Raw genomic sequence first — 16,704 nt, forward strand, 5'->3', positions numbered from 1 at the left:
ACCACCAACCAACCCGTCCTAAATGACCACTAAAATCATGAATGCTATCTAACAGAGTCAAAGCAGCAGTGCAGGAAGGTACCGCGCGTTAGCAAGGGGATACGTCCGTAGGAGGCAGGCGTGTTAGCGATGGTGGGTATACGCATAAAGGAGGATTATGGAAAGCCACTGCATTTACGATGCAAAGATATATTTTTGTTAAAGTCTTCTGCTTGTTACATTGAGGTGTGCATTTACATTCCTCCGGACAGATTCATTTTAAGAGGTGTTGTCCAAAAACACCAACCAACCTGTGCTAGGTGGCCACTAAAAAGAATGAATGCTATCTAACCGAGTCAGGGCATGAGCGCAGAATGGTGCCGCGCGGGTGCGTCCATAGGGGCAGGCGCGTTAGCGATGGTGGGTATACTCGTAACCAAGGATTATGGAAAATCACTGCTTTCACGATACAAAGATATCTTTTGCACGTCACATTGTCCTTTATTAATCTACCACTACTTACCTTATGGGCGAATATGTGCATACCATATTTGACTTTCATTGATACATTTTCACGTAAATATGCATCTCACAGATAAGAGCACATCATATACACTAATCCACTAAAATATTATTACAAATTTCTTCTGTAAATTTTACAAATATGTGAATCCGGATAATCAATCTGCACCGAATATTTTTCCCAGGGGAGGAATGAATTTCACCCATATACGCATCCAATCGTCACACACATATACTATATATATATATATAATTTGAAAAGTTATTTCTGCTAGGGATGAAAATTTTCTCTTCTAGGGGCGATAAATTTTCTTAGAGGGGAAATCCCTGGCATCCCCCGTCAATTCGCACACTGCATATAGTAATGTCCCCATTTCTTCTTAATTTAACGTAGGAGCTGCGGTAGCTCAGTGGTAGAACGTTTAATTCTGGTGAATGAGGCTCTTGGTTCGATCCCAGCTCGCGGCAAATGAGCTTTGTGGTGAAAACAACACAGTGTGCGTGAGTTGTGTCGGGATTGTCATGTTTCTTTCCATTTTTATCATTCCACTATCTAATTCATTCTCAAGATCATCGTCTCCTTTACCCTACCCGACAGAAATGTGGGACGTAAAACTCAAATATTTCGTTTCTTTTTTTTAGTTTTTAAAATTTAATGTCCCAAGATTGAGCTGCAAGGATAAGGGAAACAGTGATAGAGATGGATAATAATAGTGTAGAGAAAATGTGGACGTTCGTTTCTTGGCAGTTTTTACAGAATTTATCTGCTTAGATTTTTGGTTTGTTGTAAACCAAACGTTTCGTTATTAAGGAATGTAATTTTCTTGCATTGAAATAAAGGTTTAAATGTGTTATATTTTAAACAATGTAACTGTAGATGTTTATTCAATATAAATTCTGTAGCTATGTACTAATACATGTAGTTTGATTTTTTTTATTTTTATTTTATTTTATTTTATTTTATTTTATTTTATTTTATTTTATTTTTTTATTTATTTTTTTTTTTGCATGTTTACATTTTGTTTATACCCTTTCCCCTTTTCCTTATCGTATTTGAGAACCCTGTTTCTGTGCACCGTTTCTCGCTTTGGAGAAAGACATTTCTCAACTTTTTTTTTTTTTTTTTTTTTTGCACCCTCAGAAATGAAACATAATTCTTCGCGTTTAAGTTATTATTTCTCAAAATGATTTGAGAAAATCGAAATCTCACTTTTAAGAATATATTACTCAGTGCACAGGTAAGAAACGGATGTTTTCAAATACGAGGTTTTTTTTTTTTTTTCGAATTTAAGAAATCATTTTTAACAGGTAGTCTGAAAAAACTTATCCTCAAGAATGAACTACCACTTGTGATTCTCTTCGTAAGGAATAACTTACAAAAATTCTAGATTTATTAATTAAATATCAACAAAATGACATGACTCGTTGAGAAAATCGTCCAAAAAAAAAAAAAAAAAAAAAACATCACTAGGAATAAACCCTTGCAGGCGTTTTCAACCAAGTAAGTTATGCTACATTGTCAGATTAATATTGAAATATTTATTTATGAAATTTGAACAAAATCGTTTGAGTCGTTCTTAAGAAAATCGTCCCAAAGAAAACTCATCCCCAAGAATAAACTACTCCTCGCAGATTTTTTTTTTTTTTTTTTTTTTTTTTTTTTTTTTTTTTTTTTAGCACAAGTGAATTATACTATATTATCAGGTTACTAATGAAATATTTATTTATGAAATGTGAACAAAATCACTTGAGTTATTTTTGAGACAATCCTCAGAAGAAACTGATCCCAAAAGTAAACTACCCTTTCTCAAAGTTCCCCAGGTAATTCATAGGACGCATGCGCGTTGGATTCGAACGGATGAAAGAACTCTTGAAGAACGAAATAATTCCTAACTTTTCCGGTAAAGGTGACACATAAAAGGTCTTGAATCAACGTTGAATCATTCGCCATCTATTGAATTAATGGTTAATTAACTGGCGTTATCTACGCAATCTAAATACATTTGTAAAAACTTTCAAATATATTTTAGGGTAAAACGATAAGTTAGAGCCCAATTTCTGTATTGTCTTGGAGTTTACGTGTCTGTACAAAATTTCAGAGCTATGAAGGTATGTGAAATTTAAGTTGCAAGATTTGACTTTAAGAAACAAACAATCGAACTAAAAATAACCTGATAATTGTAAACAGCTCTCTCAGCGGTTTTATAATCATCGTGCGCCCTCTCTTCATAAACCTCATATGCAAGTGAATAACTGAGAATTTCTGGAATGATGATAATGGAACAAAGCGGGAAAATCGAGACAATGCACAGATAACAACTTTTTTTTTAATATTGTTATGAAGTCTTACCACTGAGCTAGCTTAGTTCCAATAAATTATAATGCACATTTTAGCAGATATGTTGGCGTATTAATCTCTGTATTAGCATATTATCCCAAAATATACATAGATGTGTCCGGTTGCATAACTTCCTTCCGGTGTTCGTGACTTATCTTACTTGTCACTTATCCCATCGCAATGTTAAAAATACTTTATCGAATTTTCTTTTTCCATCCCTTGAGAGTAATTGAAAAAAAAAGAAAGAAAAAGAAAAATTTGGAGAGGCCAAACGGAGGAGCAAAGTTCAAAGGCTGGTCCCTCCTTCCTTCCTTCCTTTCAGATCAAGCCGTGCCGAATCAGCTCGTCCGTTCCGTTCCGTTCGGAAGGAGGAAGAGACGATGCAGGTCCCGTTAGCAGTGCAAGGGAATGGAAGGGAGCGGAAGATCAGTGACTGAGAGAGCAGAGCAGAGCGCAGAGGACGACGAACAGCGTTGGCCGAGAAACAGGAGTGGAATATGTGCCGGTCGTTGACAGGGAGCTCGCGACGCCGTAGAAAGAGAGGCAGCGTTGCCAACTATACCAAAATATTATGTATATAATCATGGCTGACTTACAGATAAGAACTCAAGAGCAGACGGTTGTTAACAATGATGTGTAGTCACAAAATCAACATCAATCGTAGTTACTTCTCGCTTGCTAAACAGTTCTTTCCTCTTAATCCAAGTAGCCGTGCAATTGCCTCACGATGGTGGGTCAATATGCTTGTCCTCATCAGGAATCGAAATCGACGTAAGTCTAATTAGAAATCCATGCAATAATAATAATAATAATAATAATAATAATAATAATAATAATAATAATAATAATAATAATAATAATAATAATAATAATAATAATAATAATAATAATAATAATAGTGCTAAAATTCCATGGTAATTCAAAACATGTCGACCATGCCATAGCAGGGGTTAAAGCGGATTCTACTCTTTCTTCCCTTCCGTATGTCACTAGTGTACCGTAAAGAAGGTTCAGTGACTGCTTACACTCCTACAGATTTATTCAATGGGGGAGTTACATCTTTATTTTACTTTTGTGATTTTCTAGTTAACAAAACTTTATTTTTATTTTACTTTTGTCGTTTTGTCGTTTACATTTATTTTTATTTATTCTATTTAACATTTTTTAAAATTTATACAAAAAGGAGAAAATTTCATATAGACTTATGCAGTACAAAAACAATTAATGATTTTGAATTATCGTAAGTGTTAATCAAAGAAACGTACGATTCCATCAGTAAATTTTCGAGATACTTCTAATGTAATTTTATTATATACATGATTTTCTTGGGCCTGTGGTGGCTGACTAGTAGAGTCCACACCTCTGCTGTGTGGGATCCTTTGTTCGATCTCAGCACCAGCCAAGTGATCTTTGTCTCGATTCCTGGTTCGATTCCCGATGAAAGCTCAAGTGGATCAAATTCCATGTTAAGCTGTTGGTCCACATCTCGTATAGCCTGGTTGGTGAGAGGGGTCACGTAATTCGAAACAAATAAACAAGTCAAATTCTCAGTAGACAAATGATTTCTGGTTGTTATCGCCCTTCTCAATATGTCATTAGCCTTAGGTGTTATTACTAGTAAGACTAATTTATTTCCTATAAATTACTTGTTATTGATTGAGAATCAAGCAAATGCTTAGTAAGGCAACATCACATTTCATTTTTCTTGTTATAAAATAACAAGAACACAAAGAATATCGTGAAAAGCAGATTATATGGATCAAATGTTTTAAAAGTGAGTGGGTTATAACATCAAAACTAAGATTACTTTATTATTATTATTATTATTATTATTATTATTATTATTATTATTATTATTATTATTATTATTATTATTATTATTAATAATAATAATAATAATAATAATAATAATAATAATAATCATAATAATAATAATAATAATAATAATAATAATAATAATAATAATAATAATAACTAAAGGGACTAATAACCTTCCCCGCTGGAACAGTAGTTAGCGTGAGCGCCTTTAGCGCACATCGCATAGTGTTAGTGTTAGAATCCAAGAGGGAAGGAATTGAAATTTGAATCCATTCCATCTTAAGGAGGATTTTTATGCAAGCTTGCGTCGCGTTCTTTGCTTACGATTTACTATGTGTACCCAACAGAAAGTTGTGTTACACATAGAACAGATACTTAAACAAATTTCTCAATTATCTATTCAGCCAAATCGTAAGCAAAGAACGCAACGCAACCTTTGCATAAAAATCCCTCGTTAAACTGTAGATTCATATCTCATACAGCCTCGGTGCTGAAAAGAGACGCTGAACCTCAACAACAACAACAAAAAGAATAAACAAATAATAGAAATGAGCTTTAAATTATTATCACTTCTAAAACTACATTATCATATTCCTTTTAACTTTCGAGCGGCGAAAGGAGAGGTGACCGGGAAGATAACCGGATTCGACATTTCAACAGATTTACAAGTTTCATACTATATACACACCGAAAAAGTATTTTTTTTCGATTCTGTCTATCTGTTCATCCGTTCCTCTTGATATATATTCGCCTAGAGGCCATGCCGTGCAACGTATGAGATCAAATTTTAAACTTAAGGTTTTTATGTGATTCTCCAGGGAGTTATTCGATTTTTCTTCCTATTCCTAAAAAGTAAGGGTAGTTTACTGGATTAAAATCAAAATTTTGCTATTTTCTCAAAAAGGGCTCTTACGATTTTGATTATATTTCATAAATTAACTTTTCAACAACAACCCCATACTGTGGAATAAGTCATTTCTCTGGGTAAAATCGAGAAGGGATAGTTTACTTTTGGGGATAAATATTTTTCAGATGATTTTCCAAAAATGACTAGCAATTTTGTCGATATTTCATAAATAAATTTTGCATTAATTGCCTGACAACATGGTATAACTTATTTGCCCTGAAAAAATTACGAGGAGTAGTTTATTCTTGAGGGTTTTTTTTTTTAGACAATTTTCTTAAAAATCCCTCGGGCGATTTTATTCATATTTCAAAAATAAATGTTTCTAATAACCTGACAATATGGGATATCTCGTTTGTCCTAAAAAATGTACGAATGTGAATATTTTTTCATACGATTTTGCAAAAACGAATCAGGAGATATTGTTCATATTTCATAAATATTTCCTTAATAACCTGACAATATGGAATAACTCATTTGCCCTTAAAAGATATACGAGGGATAGTTTATTCTTGGGGGTGAGATTTTTTTTAAGGGAACTATTTTCTCAAAAACAATTCAGACGATTTTGTTCATATTTCATTAATTACTCTATAACTCTAATTACTATAACTACTCTATAACTCTATAACACTAATTACTCTATTTTGTAAAATATTCATTACGAATAGATTCACATGAGGTAGTTTACTCTTGGGGTGAGTTTTTTTTTTTTTTTTTTTTTTTTTTTTTAATAGCTGTAGCACAATACCTAGGTATGATTTAGTTTAAGGAATTGGAGCGACAAAGTTTAGTGTAGTGACTCGTACCTTTTATTTCGGTTTCCTTTCCTCTACATAAAAATAGTGATAGTGTTGCTAATTTCGTAATGTTAGGATAGAACTAATATAAAACATTGGTTTAGGTTTAGAATACTGCTGCTGTAATTACCTATTTACATCTATCGCAATATTTCATGGGTAAACGTATATGCTACAAGGCTAGAAATAACATCAATTCTAACATGCGTGTGTTTGTAGATATAGTCTTGTGGTCACCACAACTGAGGTTTAAGTATGGCAAATAAAATGGTTGATCACAATGTCTTGTTAGTGGTATTGTGACTTCATTTTCCTTTCCGAAAAGGGCTGATGTAAAAATGTTTTCTAAGAGAAAGTTGTTTCTACTGATTTTCTTTTTCAGCACCAAAGAAAACACTAGTTATACATGTTACCAAACATTAAAAAAAAAAAAAAAAAAAAAAAACTTTATTTAACCTAACTATGAAAAAAAGTTATAATTTAGCCATAAGATTATGACTACCTCCAAACACTGAGAAATACAAGATCCAATTTTGTCCCTAGGAAAAATTTCGACTCTGACCGCCTCGGAGACGTCTCTTATCAGTAAATAGGCCATTTTGAAATAGTAGTTTTAGCACTGTTTTCCTTTCTTGAACATTTTAGTACTCTTCATAAAACTAGTTATTGTAATAAAGTTTACGCTGATAAGGTTTAAATTTTATTTATGCTGGCCAATTTGACTGTGGGCATCAAACTTCGGGAGATGATTCTTGACAATAAATAAATAAATAAAAGAATTCTAACAATCCGAGGTGTAGCTAGGTCCCATTTCAAAGCTATCAGCTATCATAGTGCGAAAAATCAGCTCTTGAAGCGCCTAGTTTCAAAGCCATTGAAGCTAGTGCAAGTGGTGAAAGAAAATATCAGGAAAATATTATACTGGAAATATCAAATATAGTAAAACAACGAAGTATACCAACTCTAATTTATCAACAGTAATACTGCAAAAAGTACATTAGCAACCACATATAGTGGACTATGAAGGAATCGAATATTGTCACAATCGCAAACAAAAGTTTCTTACCATTACTTAGCCCTGGACCCAGGGAGACTGATATGCTCTTCTTTTCTGAGTGATGTCACCTGTAGATCTTCTTCACCTTCGAAGAAAAAGTTGTTCTTGTTGCTGTGCGAACTATACATATTCTAACTACATATCCAATCAGCACTTGCTCAATGAATTTTAGAAGTGAAGCAGAGGTGTTCATTCCTCATGGTCCCAAACACATCTCTTTAAGTTCTACTGACACGGACACCCCATAAAAAAAAGTACAACTTTTAAATTTACTTACTGCTTCTGACCTCCAGTGCTGCTGCCCCTCTTTGGTTAAAATATATTTTTTTCTTGTGTACATATAATTTTTTTGTAACAAAAGAAACACTGACCAAATCTTCAACACACACTGTATTTTAAACTACAAGTTTCGGACATCTACGATATCATTCATTAGACACTATATAGACACTAATGTGTATGTAGTGTCTATATAATGTTTGATGAAGGATATAATAGATATCCGAAACTGTAACACATTATAGTTTAAAATACAGTGTGTGTTGAAGTTTTGGTCATTTTTATTTATTTATTTATTTATTTTTGGTTATAATATCCAATTCAAAGCCATCGATATTGTTGATATAGTTTTTATATTTAAAAAAGGTTATATTCTAAATGTTTCTACTGTTTTTTCTCGATCTCCTCCAAAGTTTCAATGGCATACTTTGCGTCATAATTGTACCCCCTCCCCTATTGGGTGTCAGAAATATTTTCAGCTCCTACTGAACCTCTGCATTATTTGCTTCTCTCTCTCTCTCTCTCGCTCGCTCGCTCGATCTTTTATTTATTTTTTTACAACATAAAGCAATACTTCATTTTTTTGGCAAAGTTAAAGTAGGAGTGCACGATAGCCAGACTTGGATATCAACAATCGATATCCTCAAAATATCGAAACTTGATCGATGTATTGAATTGTCGACAAAAATGTCAGTAAAGTATTTCGAATGGATATTTCGATCATTCGATATATTAAAATATCGCACAGCCCTAAGTATATATACACTATGTGATCAAAGGTATCCGGACACCTGGCTGAAAATGACTTACAAGTTCGTGGCGCCCTCCATCGGTACTGCTGAAATTCAATATGGCGTTGGCCCACCTTTAGCCTTGATGAAAGCTTCCACTCTCGCAGGCATACTTTGAATCAGGTGCTGGAAGGTTTCTTGGGGAATAGCAGCCCATTCTTCACGAAGTGCTGAACTGAGGAGAGGTATTGATGTAGGTCGGTGAGGCCTGACACGAAGTCTGCGTTCCAAAACATCTCAAAGGTGTTCTATAGGTTCCAAGTTAGGACTCTGTGCAGGCCAGTCCATTACAGGGGTGTTATGGTCGTGTAACCACTGCGCCACAGGCCATTTATACCATTCTGCAGTATGAACAGGTGATCGATCGTGTTGAAAGTAGGGATGCGCAAAACCGGTTTTTGTAAAAACCGAAAACCGGTTTCTATAAAAACCGAAACCCAAAAAACCGACATTGGTTTTCTCCAAAACCGGTTCGGTTTTTCACTGAAACCGATTTCGTTTTTCTCCAAAACTGGTTTCGCTGAAAACTTTTCGAAAAAACATAAAACTATTTCTGTGGAAATGGATTCGGTTTCCGGAGAACAACGAAACACCATTCTGGTCAGAAATAGAACAAATTTTGAAAAAAAAACGGAATCGGTTTTGAAGAAAACCGAAACCGGACCAGGTGAAAAACCGAACCGGTTTTGGAGAAAACCGATAACCGGTTTCGGAGAAAACCGAACCGATTTTGAAGAAAACCGAAACCGGTTTCGGTGAAAAACCGAAAGCGTTTTTTTTAATTTTCAAAAACAGGTTTCGGTTTTTCTGAAAACCGAAAACCGAAAAACCGGGTTTTGTGCCCACCACTAGTTGAAAGATGCAATCGCCATCCCCAAATTGCTCTTCAACAGTGGGAAGCAAGAAGGTGCTTAAAACATCAATGTAGGTATGCGCTGTGAGAGTGCAACGCAAAACAACAAGGGGTGCAAGCCTCCTCCAAGAAAAACATGATCACACCATAACACCACCACCTCCGAATTTTACTGTTGGCACTACACACGCTGACAGATGACGTTCACCGGTCATTCGCCATACCTACACCCTGCCATCGGATTGCCACATTGTGTACCGTGTGATTCGTCACTCCACACAAAGTTTTTCGACTGTTCAATCGTCCAATGTTTACGCTCCTTACACCAAGCGAGGCGCTGTTTGGCATTTACCTGCGTGATGTGTGGCTTATGACAAGCCGCTCGACCATGAAATCCAAGTTTTCTCACCTCACGCCTAACTGTCATAGTACTTGGAGTGGATCCTGATGCAGTTTGGAATTCCTGTGTGATGGTCTGGATAGATGTCTGCCTATTACACTTTACGAACCTCTTCAACTGTCGGCGGTCTCTGTCGGTCAACAGACGAGGTTGGCCTGTATGCTTTTGTGCTGTACGTGTCTCTTCACGTTTCCACTTCACTATCACATCAGACACAATGTACAGTACCTAGGGATATTTAGGAGTGTGGAAATCTCGCGTACAGACTTCTAACACAAGTAACACCCAATCACCTGACCACGATCGAAGTCCGTAAGTTCCGCGGAGCGCCCCATTCTGCTTTCTCACGATGTCTAATGGCTACTGAGGTCTCTGATAATGAGTACCTGGCAGTAGGTGACAGCACAATGCACCTAATATGAAAAATGTGTGTTTTTGCGGGCGTCCGGATACTTTTGGTCACATAGTATATATACGGCAGATATCCCAAAATTACAATTTTCGTGAAGGTATCATGAGACGAGCGAATCCGTTGAACTCCGTTGAATCAAATGCTTTCACGATCACCGTGAGTTCTTTCCTAAGAGCTCGAAAGCAAATAGAATCTTGTAAACTAGCAAAAGAGCTGTTCAATTATTGGATCACTGAGAAACTGAACTATTGGTTCTTGTGTAGGACATCATCAAACATAACTAAGTTTTTAGAAGAAAATTGAAATATTGAGATATCGAACAATCTAATATATCGATATATACGTTTTTTCGACGTTTTAATATTTTAAACAGCTCTAATTAAAAGTTTAAAGACTCATTACTATACAATATACTTAAATGAGACTTAGTACAGGGTGATGATTTGAACGATTTCAACTTATTACACTTTATTATTATTACTATTATTATTATTATTATTATTATTATTATTATTATTATTATTATTATTATTATTATTATTATTATTATTATTATTAATAATAATAATAATAATAATAATAATAATAATAATAATAATAATAATAATAATAATAATAATAATAATAATAATAATAATAATAATAATAATAATAATAATAATAATAATTGTACAAATTACCTAAAATTTTACATATACCGGTAAGTATTATAAATGTCCAAGTTTTATTATTAAAAATGGAACTTACAAATGCTAACTGTGAACTCAGTTTTTACCCTGCATACATTAATTCAGTAATTCCAGTTCTTCCAGACACGTTTCAGCATGTTTTTGTTAAAATTTTGCATTGCACTCTTGCTCTTCACAAACAGCTTTGGCTAGAACTGGTTTGTGTATATTGTTTTTGACATGTTCCAACTTGCACTACTGCTGTAGTGCAAACAATTGATGAAAACATGCTGAAACGAGCCGGAGATGAATTGGATTATCAAATTCATGTATGTAGAATGCAGTGTAACAAAAGAAGTACATATTCAGCATTTGTAAGTTATTCTGTTACAATTTTTACTACAACAACTTAGATAGTTATAGTACTTATATGCAATGTTTATATATAAGGAGTTGAAATCTTTCAAATCATTTTGGAACACGCTGTAGTAATTGACGCTGTCTTTACGTCTTTGTCAGCAACGATAATGTAGACGAGGTTATTTACAGGTTAAAATGAGATCTGAACCACTGTAGCATTTTCGATGCTCTCCCACTGGGAATCGAAACCTGGACCTCGTTAGCCGAAAGCATATGTGCTTGCCACTAATCCAGGGATGAGAAGCAAGCGTGCACCCAGAACTTTTTGTTGGGGGGAGTCCAAAGTTTATTTTTCTGGAGGTCCAATACATCTGTGTAGTAAAGTGAAATAAAATGAAGTCTTTCAGTTTAAGAGTCTTCATCCCGGCGCAATTAAAATACCGCTAATTTTACAGTAATTATGTGGTATCTTCAAATAGATAAGAGACAATTCAAATATGGAACAAGAGCGCCCTAGACAATATTATTTTGCGTGAGATACCGTTATCACAAGTCACCTAGTGGCTTTCCGTTTTCAGGTGTTTAGAAACGTGAAATTAAATGCCGATTTTCAAAATGGCTCGAAATCGAAAGTAGATATGTGAGACGTGATAACGGTTTCTCATGTAAAATAATATTGTCTAGGGCGCTCTTGTTTCACATTTCGGTTATCTTTTATCTATTTGAAGATATCACATTATTACTGTAAAATTAGCGGTATTTTAATTTTGCCGGGATGAAGACTCTTAACGTCCCACTATTATGCCGCATAGGCTAAAGGAGGTGGTGATGGTGAGAAATGAAGAAAATGGAGAAATGAATAAAGTGGGAGAAAACGAGAAAACCTCAAGAAAACCCACGCACATGGTGTTTGTCCACCATAAAGTCCACTTAGCGCGAGCTGGGATCGAACGAGGAACCCTACGCACTAGAGGTGAAACACGGCATTCACGTCTATGTAGCATTAAACCTGTGTTGGAAGGCACAGTGGCTCAGTGGTAGTGGTAGAGCGTTCACGTCAGCTGCGTGGGGTCCCTGGTTCGATCCCAGCTCGCGCCAAGTGAGTTTTGTGATGGACAAACACCTTATTGGGGGGTTTTCTCGGAGTTTTCCTGTTTCTTTCCACTTTATTCATTCCATTTTCCACTTTATTTAATCAGATTTTATCAATAGAATAGTAGTAAATCAGTGAAAAACTCGAAATTTTACTTATATCAAGGGATCTTATAGCCCCCCCCCCCAAGCAAAATCTGAAATGACACTCCTGACTACTACATTCATTTCTCATTATCACCGTCTCATTTAGCCTAGCTGTCGTAATCATGGGACCTAAAACTGAAACATTTCATCTCGTCTCGTTTCAAACCTGTATTATTCTGCACTCGAAAAGACGATAAGTAATTATTAATTACTGCCACCTGTATTCTCAGAAAATCTGATAGAACTAGGTTCTTTTTAGAAGGAAAGGAAAGTATAAAATCAAATTTTTGGCTTACATCAGTGATTTCTCTGATAAACAAGAATAGTTATGTTAAGGAATTGTATATACAAATGTTAGTCGAGTTACGAAGTTTTATTTGGAGAGTGGGGATCCAGACCCGGTGGATCCCCGTGAGTGCACCCCTGATGAAAAGACAGTATTTTAGTTCAGGGGCGTCATTTAGGGGGTCAGGAGGGGGAAATTGCCCTCCCAAGAGTTTGAGGAATATATATAGTTTAATAGATTGTCTATTAATATACTAGTACAAAACGTGAAAGTCTTATGTCGGTGGTGCTCTTACCCTCCCTCAAGCGAAGTCTGAAATGACGCCCCTATTTTAGTTGTATTTTTAAAATTGAAATAAACTATATGATGTACGTTGTTTCCAGTTTTATAGTAGACCCTAATGATCTCACATGATTTACGGACGCTGATAGTGACAGTGCCAAGCGAAGAATCATAAGAGAGTTACATTTTGCAGAGAGAGAAAGAGAGAGATTCATACAAATTCCCAGGAAACATACATGGTGATACATTGAGCTCATAAGCGAGCAGTTACGTAGTTACCCAAGTGAGCTGAGCCTGGTCAATGATGTTACGGTAGCAACGAGGATCGATAACATTTTCTACATGCGCGTTGGCAACTCTGCAAGACCTCGCAGCAAGCCAAAGCCGGGCGGTGTTGTCCTGGGATCTTTCAGTTTCACTCTTCAGTCCGGTGTTGAGGTTGTGACTGTGTGGAGCAGAGGGCGGTGCGTGGAAGGCAAGGCGAGACGGAAGCTCGACATGCGCCGCGACGTTTGAATTTTAAGTGCTGTAAAGAAAATTATTTGGAGAAAAAAGTGAAATTTGAAGGAGACAAAGGGAAAGGTTAGGGAAAAAAACAAGGATTGTAAAAACGGGCCAAGAAAACTGGAGGCCTTGTTGTGCGGCCGTGGTTGGCACCACGGTGAAGGCCCACTGGCGGGGCCCAGCGCTAGTCCGGTCGGTGGGCGAATTGGCAGGTCCCAGCATAATATGAAAGAAAGGATGAAGACCTTACGACTTGCCACAGATATTAGGTAATGTACTTATTAGTTATAATTATTTAAAACGCGTTTAAGTTCTTTCTTTGTGCATGATCTGTTTATTATTTCCAAATTATTATGCACTTTTTTTTTTTTTTTTTTTTTGTCTGATACTTGTGCTGATATTTAGCGTTATGAAATATTAGATGTTGAATTTAGAATATATTTTGTTTAGTCAAGCATCAAAATGTTACAAACTTCTTGAATTTGGGTTGGCAGTAATTTATCAATTAGATACAAGATATCAATTAGATCTAGACATTTCTTTCTAGATTTTTGTGAATAGTTTGTTGACTTAACCTGATGAAGCATGAAGGAAAAGAGGCTTAGCAGAAGAGCATTCTAGAGAAGCAATCAAACTGACTAAAGTTATATTTCGATTAGGTATTATGAAGAAATATTTTGCTATTGTCCCGCGCTCTGACAAGAAAATTTCGGCCACTATTGAATATCCTTTATTATGAGATGGGAATTTATATTTTTTCTGTAATTCTGCCATTATTTTACTTTTGAAATGATAGTGCAAAAGAACTAACTTAGTACTTATGATTTTCAGTGAAAAGTATTGCACTTTTATGTATTGTCAAAAAGACTAATGCATTCCTCTATCTAGATCAATGATTTCTTTTTATATAAAGCATATAGGTTATATAGTTGTTATTTGTTGAAGCTTAGCGTCCCTTTAGCACCGAGGCTATACGAGTTATGAACCTATAGTTTAAGATGGAATCTGAAGCACTGCAATGTCGAACTTGGGACCCAGTGCAGCAAACTCGAGCGTTTTGGCCACTAAACCAGCAAAGAAGACAAATTTGTTACACAGTAGAAGTAATTTTCTAAAATCCTGAAACAAAAATCATCCCCTAGGTGAGTATCCTAAAATTGAATTAACTTAGGTACTAGAATGAAATTTTCGTAGCCCATAATGCTTTAATTCATCTAAAGACGTAGCACAGTATTTGTAAATTCTTAATCTGTAAATAACTTTTAGACTACATATAATAAGCCTTCAGATAACGAAGAAAATGTGATCGGATCGAGTAATTTATATCTTCTATTGATCATTTGGACAAATCATAGAAAAAGGGCAAAACTATCTTTTATGATGTAAGTTATACTGTAAAGTTTATAGGCCTGATTTGCTTAATTCGAATCTTCATCGGACTGTAGAAGGTAATGAAACCTAGACCAAACTCCAAGGTCTTCATTTAAATGAAATTTTACCTTTTCCTGAGTGTTTACAGAAAAAAAAAAAAAAACAGAAATGTCAAATTTTTGAAAATGAAGTGAAATGAAATCATTGAGTTTTACGTCCCACGTTTATGCCGGCAATTATATCGGTATAACAATAAAAATACTTTTCTTCTGATCATTTATTTCTTGTTTTATTACTAAAATATTTGCTTGATTCTACAAACCGAGCTAGTTTCCAAATTGTAAGTTGTCTTTCTTTTAATTGTTTAACTGTATGCATTGTAAATGTTCATGGTCATTCATTATGCGTCTGTCAGCAGCGAAATAGTGCATGTTTGAACCATAAAAGGAAAATCCTAGATGAAACACAGCTTACGGGAAAACAATGTCATTAAAATAAGAAAAGAGCTAAATACGCGGAAATCATTCGTGGATACTCCTCTGCTGGCTGAAACCGTAAGCGAACAAAAGAGGAAGGGAGACATGAAGGGGGGCGTGGCCTTTCACAAATTTCATTGACCCTACGCGATGTTCTCATTTATCCTGAATTAATAATGAAATCCACTTATCCTAATGGTAGTTTAGCCAACAGAACAAGAAGTTGCAGATGGATATTCAAGAACTAAAAATTTGTATTTCCTATAGACCATTCTTTCGATTTTGTTTCTTTATTTCTTTTAATTCATCTTATGCTGACAGAGTCGTTTCGACGTATGATTAGCGTCATACTAAAGGCCTAACTATTGCAGGAAACATGTTAGTCGAACTCTTTAGTATGGTACTAATCACGCGTCAGAATGACTGCATAAGGCCTTTAATCTTTAAAGTGCTAATTAGCAAAGTATATTTATGAATAATCCTTTACTTAGCAGCTCACGGATTCTTAATTGAATCTATGCTATGCGTCACAAATTCCTTTGTTGAACCAATTTTCAACTACAATATTGGATTTACGAGGAGGATGGGAAAAAGTTATATACCATGTTAATAAACAATAACTATTTCCATTGTAAATATCAGAGTTAAACAACGTAGCCGTTGCGCTTTTCAGTCAATGACGGATCTAGTCCGGGGCCGGGGGCCTAGGACCTCCAGTTTTTCGAGTGACAAAAATAATTGAACCTATGATTTATATATTTTTGAAAGTTTACAGTAAGTTCATGATATACCTATCATAGTCTGGGTTCTGGTTGGCCCCCAGTTTTTACCTCCTAGATTCGCCTCTGGTTTCAGTCTTCGATTCCACAGATACTATCCCAACATTCGAGTTATACGCTTAAGGAAAATAATACACCAAATGCAATTTATTAAAAAATAGTAATAAATAATAAAATGTAAGATCAATTTTGTAGACTATTGTAGAATGGAAAAATGAAATGAAATCTTTGAGTTTTACGTCCCACCGGTTAGGCTAAAGGAGACGGTGATGATGAGTGATGGATGAAATGGTGGAATGAAGAAAGTGGGAAGAAACGGGAGAACCCCGAGAAAACCCACGCACACGGTGTTCGTCCACCACAAGGTTCACTTGGCGGGGGCTGGGATCGAACCCGGGACCCCAAGCACCAGAGGTGAACGTTCTAGCACTGAGCCACCGCGGCCCCCTATTGTAGAATGGGAATTGGAGAAGAATTTTCAAAGGAAATCGGTCATAGTAATATATTTTAACTGTGTTTCTCATTCACAATGACCAGTCGCGGGATTCGAACGATGAATGTTTCATTACAAAGCCAAAACGTCACC

The 16,704-nt window shown here is 35.5% G+C and overlaps 1 protein-coding gene across 1 annotated transcript in view; it reads left to right on the forward strand.

Moving 5' to 3' along the window:
* The first annotated feature begins 13,402 nt into the window (after positions 1-13,402).
* LOC145693087 (ankyrin repeat and SOCS box protein 6-like) overlaps positions 13,403-16,704 on the forward strand; it is a 161,851-nt gene continuing 158,549 nt past the window's right edge. The window contains exon 1 of the mRNA XM_081768768.1: positions 13,403-13,761. Within this exon, the coding sequence (XP_081624894.1) occupies positions 13,718-13,761 (44 nt within the window). The 5' untranslated portion in view covers positions 13,403-13,717. The remainder of the gene's footprint in view (positions 13,762-16,704) is intronic.

Source organism: Thermobia domestica, chromosome 8 (assembly GCF_964235325.1).
Source record: "Thermobia domestica chromosome 8, izTheDome1.hap1.1, whole genome shotgun sequence".
Classification (NCBI taxonomy): Eukaryota; Metazoa; Arthropoda; class Insecta; order Zygentoma; family Lepismatidae; genus Thermobia; species Thermobia domestica.